Source organism: Suricata suricatta, chromosome 11 (genome assembly GCF_006229205.1).
Source record: "Suricata suricatta isolate VVHF042 chromosome 11, meerkat_22Aug2017_6uvM2_HiC, whole genome shotgun sequence".
Lineage (NCBI taxonomy): Eukaryota > Metazoa > Chordata > Mammalia > Carnivora > Herpestidae > Suricata > Suricata suricatta.
Window position 1 is genome coordinate 6679050 of NC_043710.1, and position 8802 is coordinate 6687851.

At 56.0% G+C, this 8802-nt stretch overlaps 2 protein-coding genes across 2 annotated transcripts in view; one reads left to right on the forward strand and one right to left on the reverse strand.

The window, feature by feature from the left end:
* The window catches only part of NAALADL1 (N-acetylated alpha-linked acidic dipeptidase like 1), an 11305-nt gene extending 4685 nt beyond the window's left edge, over positions 1-6620 (forward strand). The window contains exons 9-18 of the mRNA XM_029956430.1: positions 2361-2446; positions 2530-2593; positions 2679-2746; positions 2967-3058; positions 3140-3230; positions 4986-5067; positions 5151-5324; positions 5401-5488; positions 5596-5688; positions 5982-6620. Coding sequence (XP_029812290.1) covers positions 2361-2446; positions 2530-2593; positions 2679-2746; positions 2967-3058; positions 3140-3230; positions 4986-5067; positions 5151-5324; positions 5401-5488; positions 5596-5688; positions 5982-6168 — 1025 coding nt within the window. The 3' untranslated portion in view covers positions 6169-6620. The remainder of the gene's footprint in view (positions 1-2360; positions 2447-2529; positions 2594-2678; positions 2747-2966; positions 3059-3139; positions 3231-4985; positions 5068-5150; positions 5325-5400; positions 5489-5595; positions 5689-5981) is intronic.
* The window catches only part of SAC3D1 (SAC3 domain containing 1), a 2640-nt gene continuing 443 nt past the window's right edge, over positions 6606-8802 (reverse strand). Inside the window, exons 1-2 of the mRNA XM_029956433.1 lie at positions 8589-8802; positions 6606-7213 (exon numbers count right to left, since the gene is read on the reverse strand). The exon at positions 8589-8802 is cut by the window's right edge and continues 443 nt beyond it. Of these exons, the coding sequence (XP_029812293.1) occupies positions 6711-7213; positions 8589-8802 (717 nt within the window). The 3' untranslated portion in view covers positions 6606-6710. The remainder of the gene's footprint in view (positions 7214-8588) is intronic.

The following is an 8802-nucleotide window of genomic DNA, read 5'->3' on the forward strand; positions in this document are numbered from 1 at the left end:
AAAAAAAAAGGAAGGGTGAGGCAACCCTGGCCCCCCCCCGGGGTCTGGGACTCTCACAGCTGGAGGTCACCTGCAGCCCACCCCTCCCTGAGCTCCCAGGAGTCCTGTCCCACCTCCTGTCTCTCATTCTCCAGTGCCCACTTGTGCCAAGCCTGAGGGCCCCGGGGGCCGACTTGCATGGACACCAGCCCTGGCCTTGCTCGAGTCGCCCAGTGGGACATGGGGAGCTGGTGCAGTGGCTTCTGGGAGCCTCCTGTGTCCCTCCAGCGGAGGGAAGCCGGTGCCGCTGTGAGCAGGGCAGTGCCCGGGCCCTGCCTTTAGCCTAGTTGAGGCAGGGATGACAGACAGTCTTTAATGCAACAAATATGCCCTGTAAGCCTCCTGCGTGCCAGTCCAGTTCCAGCAGACCCCACAGTGAACACCTGAGTTGTTGTAGGTAAAGGCAACCATGGTCTGCGCTATAAAGAAAAATATAAGGGGCTTTCCCGGTAGAAGCCGAGCTCAGAAAGGCCTCTCTTCTGAGCTGGCAGATTGGAGAGGGGGCACAGAGCGCACAGCGTGTGGGAAGGTTGGCTTGGACCTGGTGGCAGCCCAGATGGGGAGTTTGGATTCCAGCCAAGGTTGGCTGGGAAGATGGTGTGGGATTTTAATCAAAAGGGTGGCATGCCTTTTATTTATTATTGGTTTGTTTTTTAAAGTTTATTTCTTTATTTTGAGAGAGAAAGCGCAAGTGGGGGAGGGGCAGAGAAAGAGAAACCCAAGCAGACTCCACATTGCCCGCTCAGACCCATCTTCTATTACTTATAACATCCTAAAGTTATAACTGTATAATTTGAATTGATACCAACTTCATCTCATATGAAACTCTACTCCTGTAAAGCGCTGTCCTTGCCCGTTTATGTTACTGATGTCACAAGTTACATGGTTATACGTGTGTGCCCATTTCCCAGACTGATTTTAAGGTGCCTAGGAGACATTCCCCGGGGAGAGGGCAAGCAGGCAGTTGAAGGTGCTGATCTCCAAGTCAGAATGGAGACTCCAGAGAGAAACTGGGGAGTCAGTGTCATAAAAGGCCTGGGAAATCACAGGTGTGGTAGGGATCAACTGATAAGTGGAGGGGGGCTGGGCTTGTGGCTTTACCCCCGTTGGTACAAGGGTAGGAATTTCCATCTCTGTCGTTGCTGTTCAAGTTTTTTATTTGGAAATAAGTGTTTGAAAGTTGCAGAAATGCTGCACCTTTACCCATCAACATATCACTGTAGAGTTCCTAAAAATAAGGATGTTTTCATGCAAGATCCATACAATGACCAGAATCAGGAAATTACGAAGTTCCCTGTTGTTTTCCTTATGACCTTTAGAGCAAAATAAATTTCTGGTTCAAGGGCCCATCCAGGATCGCACGCTGCCTCTGTGGTAGTGGTGTGCATCATCTGTAATAGTTCCTTAGCTCTTTGTCTTTCATGATCCTGATAGTATTTTGTGGCGTGTTTATCTGATTGGATTCAGGTTATGCATTTGGAGGCAGGAAAGAGTGTGAGAGTTTGTTACTGCAAGCATACAATCATTTTATGCTTTCGAAAATTTCATCTGAAACAAAAAAGCAGAGGAATGATCAAAGGGTGCTGAGTTGTAGCCAGAGATGGGAGCACGACCAGGAGCGTGTGGTGCCATGGAGGGTTAGGGGGTGTCTGGAGGAGGTAAGGGGCAGGCGAGGGCCGCCAGGGCCTCTGGGATGCGGCTGGAGAACTACGGCAAGAGCAAGAGCGGTGCAGGCACAGAGACTGGAGATGGAAACGCGGCCACCGGAGGCAGTGAGAGGGAGTGTGGGCAGCTAGTGATCCCCGGACTCTGGAGCCCGACTGTAGATTGGAACCCTGGCTCGGCTTCCAACCAGCTGTGTAACCCTGGGCAAGTTATTTAACTTCTGGTGGCTCAGGTTCAGTTGTGAAGTGGAGATTCTAACAGTCTCTCCCTCAAGTCACTGAGGACTTAATATGAATAATGCCCTAAGGAGAACATCAACGTCTTATTCTCTAGTGGAGAGGGTCCCGGAGGTCCCGGAGGGGCAGAGGGTCAAGAGGTCTACTCAAAGCATGCCCTTAAGGAGGGGGAAGGGAGGGCATTCTGGCCGGAGGGACCACCTGAGATTGGTACTGGGGTCGATTTGGGGGTAGGGTGATAGCACTGGGTGGAGGCTGGAAAAAGGAGGCGGGAGCCTCGGAGAAGGCTGGGCTGGAGAGTAGCCGGGACCTACCTCCTGTCTCTGGCTGCCCCGCCCCGTCCAGCCTTTCTCTCCATTTCCCCTAAGCTACCCCAAGATCCAGGGAACCCTGTCCTCCAGCCCTTTACCCCCTCCCCAGGAACCTGGCGACCCCGCAGATCAATAGTGTTTGCGAGCTGGGGGGCAGAGGAGTTTGGCCTCATCGGCTCCACAGAATTCACAGAGGTGAGTGAGGCCTGCAAAGCAGGCGGGGAAGGGGACTCCCGAGGCCGGCACCGCTGCGCTGACGTCCGCCCTCCCTCCCCCAGGAATTCTTCAGCAAGCTGCAGGAGCGCACCGTGGCCTACATCAACGTGGACATCTCCGTGTTTGGTATGGGGGGGCATCTGGGCTGGCTGGGGGAGGGGGCAAAGGAGGGGCTGAGGCCTGAATGAAGACTTTCTCTATCTTCCCACAGCCAATGCCACCTTGAGGGCTCAGGGAACGCCCCCTGTCCAGAGCGTCATCTTCTCCGCGGCCAAACAGGTGAAAAGGGGCGGGGCCGGGAGGAGGACTGTCCCTGGCGGGGTGGGCGGGGCTGGAGCTGGTCCTCATTAGAAGGTCCTGGAGTTGGGACTGAGGCTGGGGTTAGGCCCTTGTAGGGCCCTCAGGGGTATGCCTAGGAAGGGGACTCTGGTCAGGGGCGAGGATGGCCTTTTGGGCCCTGGGGGAGGCCAGTCCCAGACTGGATTCCTCTCTGGGTCAGATCCGCGCCCCAGGCTCCGAAGACCTCAGCATCTATGACAACTGGATTCGGTATTTCAACCGTAGCAGCCCAGCATATGGCCTGGTCCCCAGGTGAGCCCCGCGCCGGGACTGGGGCCCAGGAAGGGCGGGCTGGCCCAGCTCTCTCCAACCCCGCCAAGTTTCTTTTCACAGCCTGGGCTCCCTGGGTGCTGGCAGCGACTATGCACCCTTCATTCACTTCCTGGGCATCTCCTCCATGGACATCGCCTACACCTATGACCGGGTGAGCGGGCACTCCGGTCTCCCAGCCGCGTACCTTGCTCCACCAGCCTCCTCTTTTAGGGCTGGTCTAGTGCAGACTGAGCGCAGCTCCACCACTCAGCAGCTGTGCGACCTCGGCCAAGTTTCTTAACCTCTCTGAGCATCTCCTTATGCTCCTCTGTTAATTTATCAAATTTAAGATACTACTGATTTTAAGATGCAACATTGTGAGTGCACATCGGGGGGTGAGGTGCAGGGGGGAAGCAACACTGCCAGTTAGCTCTAGGGGGACATCGTGGGGCGGGGCGCCTGGGGGGCTCAGTAGGTTAAGCATCTGACTTTGGCTCAGGTCATGATTTCATGGTTCGTGACTGCAAGCCCCACGTTAGGTTCCCTGAGCGCAGAGCCCTCTTTGAACCCTCTGTTCCCCTCTCTCTGCCCCTCCCCCACGTGTGCTCTCCAGAAAATAAAATAAATTAAAATAAGAAGCATCCTAGGGCACCTGGCTGACTCGGTCGGTGGAGCATGCAACTCTTGATCTCAGGGTTTGAAGTTCAAGCCCCACATTGGGTGTAGAGATTACTTTAAAAAATCAATTTTTTAAATAATTAAAAAAATTTTTTTAATTTTATATTTGAGAGAGAAAGAGAGAAAGGAGAGGGGCAGAGAGATGAAGACAGAATCTGAAGCAGGCTGCAGGCTCCAAGCTGTCAGCACAGAGCCTGATGTGGGGCTCAAACTCATGAACCACGAGATCATGACATGAGCAGAAGTCGGACGCTTAACTGAGCCACCCAGGTGCCCCTAAAAATTTTTTTAAAAATGTTTCTTTATTTTTGAGAAAGAGAGAGAGACAGAGTCTGAGCGGGGGAGGGGCAGAGAGAGAGGGAGACAAGGACTCTGAAGCAGGCTCCAGGCTCTGAGCTGTCAGCACTGAGCTCCTTGGGGGGCTCGAACTCACCAGCCTGTGAGATCATGACCTGAGCTAAAGTTGGACACTTAACTGACTGAGCCACCCAGGTGCTCCAGAAAACAAAATTATAAAACAAAAGAGGCGTCCTGTTTCCAGAGATCTTAAAATATGATAAAATGTTTACCCCGGAATAGGTTAAATAACAGTATAATCCAGGGGTGATTCATGGCCTTGGCGTGAGGGTGACACGGGGTAAGCGATATGGGGCGCCCCGCTTGTGTCTCCCTGCTCGGTGTTCCAAGAAGCCATTTCTCTCACCCACGGCTATACCGCTGCAGGCTGGTGGAGCTGGGATTTGAATCCTCTCGTCTGATTCCCAAGTGCCCCAGGCTTTTCCTCATGTGAAATGGCAAACTGGCACCTGGCCCAGCTCTGCTACTCTTAGTGGTGTGAAGTCAGTCGAGTGACTTAACTTCTTGAGCCTCAGTTTCCTCCTCTGTAAAGTAGGAATTCTAGGGGGCGCCTGGGTGGCTCAGTCGGTTGAGCGTCCGACTTCGGCTCAGGTCATGGTCTCACGGTTCATGGGCTGGAGGCCCGAGTCGGGCTCTGTGCTAACAGCTCAGAGCCTGGAGCCTGTTTTCAGATTCTGTGTCCGCCTCTCCCCTGCTCACACTGTCTCTCTCTGTCTCACTCTCAAAAATAAATAAGGACTAAAACAAATAAAAATAAAAAAAGTAGGAATTCTAGAACCTGCCTCATACCCGTGGCGATGCATTGAGATGACGTCCCTACGTTGTGGCTCACTGTTGGCCCGCCTCCTCCCGCTTCTCATCCCAAGCCTGTCACTTGGCCTTGTTCCCCTAGAGCAAGACCTCCGCCAGGATCTACCCCACCTACCACACAGCCTTTGACACCTTTGGTTATGTGGACAAATTTGTGGACCCTGGTGAGGAAGGGGGCTGGGGGAACCCTGGGGCTGGAGTGGGGCGAGCTAAAGACTGAGCCCTGGCCTGATCACACTCCTTGCAGGCTTTGGCAGCCACCAGGCCGTGGCCCGGACTGCAGGGAGCGTGCTTTTGAGGCTCAGTGACAGCCTCTTCCTGCCTCTTAACGTCAGTGACTATGGAGAGAACCTCCGAAGTTTTCTGCAGGCTGCCCAGCAAAACCTTGAGGTCCTGTTGGAGCAGCACAGCATCAGCCTGGGTATGGAGCCCCCTTAACAGGGAGGTGTGGGGAGCCCTGCGCCTCCAGGGCTAAACTGTCGGCTGTCCCCCCCCAGGGCCTCTGGTGACTGCAGTGGAGAAGTTTGAGAGAGCAGCCACGGCCTTGGTCCAGCATGTATCAGAGCTGCGAAAGGACACCCTTGAGTGAGCAGGGGCAGCAAGCAGGCGTCTGGGAGGGCGGCACCCAGGGCAGGGTGCAGGCTGGGAGCTGGGCTGCTGGTTCCAGGGTGACAAGGTCCTGCCGCTTCCAGCCCCCTGCAGGTCCGGATGCTCAACGACCAGCTGATGCTGTTGGAACGGACCTTCCTAAACCCGCGGGCCTTCCCAGAGGAACGCTACTACAGGTGAGGCTGGACCCGGGGGACCCATCTGAGGGCAGAGAATGTCAGAGCCAGAGCCCAGCCCCTTGAAACGCTTGACAAATCAAGCTCAAAAGCGGGGAGGCAAATCAGTCAAGGTCAACTTGGGACTGTAACATCGTCTCTCCCCTCAACCTTGTGGCAAGGGCCCCACCTTTCAGCGGCAGTGGGGAGGTGCTTTTGTGCCTCACTGTACACAGAGGAGCCCCTTCCAGGCTGAAGCCCTCTTCTTTCCTGGTCCCTGACTCACTCTGCGTCTCCCCTGTGCCTTCTTTCAGCCATGTGCTCTGGGCACCCCGCACAGGCTCCGTAGCCACGTTCCCAGGCCTGGCCAATGCCTGCTCCAGGGCCATGAACACGAGCCCAGGATCTGAAGCCTGGGCTGAAGTGCGGAGGCAACTCAGCATCTTGGTGGTGGCCCTGGAGGGCGCTGCCGCCACCCTGCGGCCAGTGGCTGACCTCTGACCCCAGCCCTCATTCCCCAGCTCCCCACCAGCCTTTATCCCAACTTTCTCCCACTCTGATTTTTTGGGGGGTGTGTCCCAGTCTTCCTGGATGCCAGCCTGAGGCACGATCACCAGACCCTCCCGAGCCTCTGAGATGACAGCTCAGGGTCCCGCCCATCGTGGACACGTGAAGGGAGTGACAAGCCTTCCTTACCCTGCATCTTGGTCGGCAGAGGGTGAAGACCCGGAGATGGGATGTCGGGGAGGGGAGAGTCAGAACCAGCAGCCGCTCTTGGGGGTACGTGGGCAGGGATGGGATGCGTAAGGCCAACCAGAGACCACCAGGGAAACTGAGGCCCAGGATGGCTAGGGCCTTGCCCAGGCTGGTTCCTCTGTCCCTCCATCCATATCGTGTCTCAACAACTCCCTGCCCTCCCCCAAATAAATCAATTATAGTTATTGTCCCTACAAAACAAATTCCTTTTATTGTGTAGGAATTATGAGAAACAAGAAACCTGAGCGTGTGGGTCCAGTCCTGGGCTCGGGAGCGCGCACAGCTCCTCACGCGGGGGGCCTCGGTCTGTCCACACCCTCCTCTTCCTCCTCTGCCATGACCACCTCCTCCAGGGTGCGTCCGCCCAGTTTGCTCCCCACCAGCACTTTGCAGGTCCCAGCAGGTGGCAGCCCTTCCTCCGTGTAGCGACCCCTGAGAAACACAACTCTCTCCTGTCCATCCAAGGGCAGTCCGTGGGCCTGGCACAGACGCCGTGCCTCTTCCGGCCCATCCAGGGCTAGCAGGTGGATCACGAAGCCCAAGGGCAAGGTCTGGCCTCTGGGGGTGCTCAGGGCACGAGCGAGGCGGGCCAGGGCTCCTCGGCGGGCATGGCCTATGTGGCACTGCACCGCACAGCTTTGCAGATAGGGCAGGATCCGGAGCAGACGGAACAGGCGCGCGGTGTTGCCTTCGCGATAGGCCAAGTCCACGGCCAGGGCCCGGCGCAGGGCCGGGTAGGAACGCAGGGCAGCCGGTAGCTGCAGAACCTCGTGAAGGGCCTCCACGGAGCCTGTGAGGGCGGGAGCCAGGGGACAGCTCAGTGTCTTCTCGGATCGGGGTCCACCTTCCGTCGCAAGCCATTAGGCCTCTCCCCAACCCTAGCCTCCCACCTGCTGGGGTTCTCAGCCACGCCCACCTCCTTTGGCCTACCACCAAGCCCTCCTCCAACCTTGGGCCGCCTACCTTCCCCTCTCGCCACGCCCCTCCCCTGGGCCAAGCTGACTTTCCCCTCCCGCTTTCTCCATCCTGGAATGAGTTGCCAGAGCTCATTCAAACAGTCCGGATGCTCTTAACAAAACAAGACATGGTTTTCCGATGGAGGTGACAGGCCCAGAAGATTTCACGACTTGGCCCGGGACTGTCCCCGAGTTCGTCCGTAGTAGAATTTGACACACAAAAATCCAAATGTGGGGGGCACCTAGGTGGCTCAATCAGTTAAACGTCCAACTTTGGCTCTCAGTTCATGATTTCAGTTAGTGGTGGGTTCCGAGCCCCGCATCGGGCTCTGTGCTAACAGCTCGGAGCCTGGAGCCTGCTTCGGATTCGGATTCTGTGTCTCCCTCTCTCTCTTTCCCCTCCCTGCTCATTCTCTCATTCTCTCTCTGTGTCTCCCTCTCTTTCTCTTTCCTCTCCCTGCTCATTCTCTCATTCTCTCTCTGTGTCTCTCTTTCTCTTTCCTCTCCCTGCTCATTCTCTCTCTCTCAAAAATTAATAAACATTAAAAAAATTTTTTTAATCCAAGCTTTCTGACTTCAAACTCAGCTTTCTCCACTGCCCTAGCGGCTGTACAGACGGGAAGCGGGGGCTGCCACGCCTTCCCTGTCTACCTGGCAAGGTCTCCTCTTCAAGGAGCTTTGGCCCCTGCTCCCCTTCCAGGAGAACCACACACAATGAACCTCGGGCCACTTTTGTGAACTAAGGCTTCCCACTCATCGGTGGGTTGTGAAAGCAAGAGCATTTTATAACAATTAAATAGAACAAGTATTAGACCGCACCATCCATCCACAGGGAGGATCTTAACGTCTTAAAACTTCTGTGCCGGAAGTTTCATGGGCAGATATTCTTAGCTGCTTTGCAACACTGAACTACATATTTCAAAACGTTTGAAAATCACTTGGGTGAATTTTGCCGTTCCAACGTCGTCCTCTCCACTTTTGTTACCAAAAACCCCTAAGACCCAGATACGGGAAGGAACAGGCCAGAAAGCGCACGTCGGGGCTCGGCAGATCTGGAGCACTGACTCGACACACATTTAGAAGGCAGGGATGGGGAAGGGAGCCAATGGTGTGACTGTAAAGCTTCCCGTTCCTTTTACGGCCTCCGCTGTCTACAGGGAGGCATCCTTCCCACCCGCCCCCTGCCCTTCCGCCGGGATCCCGACTCACCTAGGTTATAGAGCAGAAAGAGGCCCTGGAAGGCCGCCTGGCGGGGATGAGGCCCGGCGCTCTGAGCGTAGCAGCGCCGCAGAGAACCGAAGCCCTCCTGCACCTGCGCCTGCAGCAGCACCGGGTCCGCCAGGCCGCGCACGTCGTCGGGCCCCAGCCGCGCCACCACGGCCAGCAGCACGGCCAGCGCCGCCTCCAGCACCACCGCCGCCTC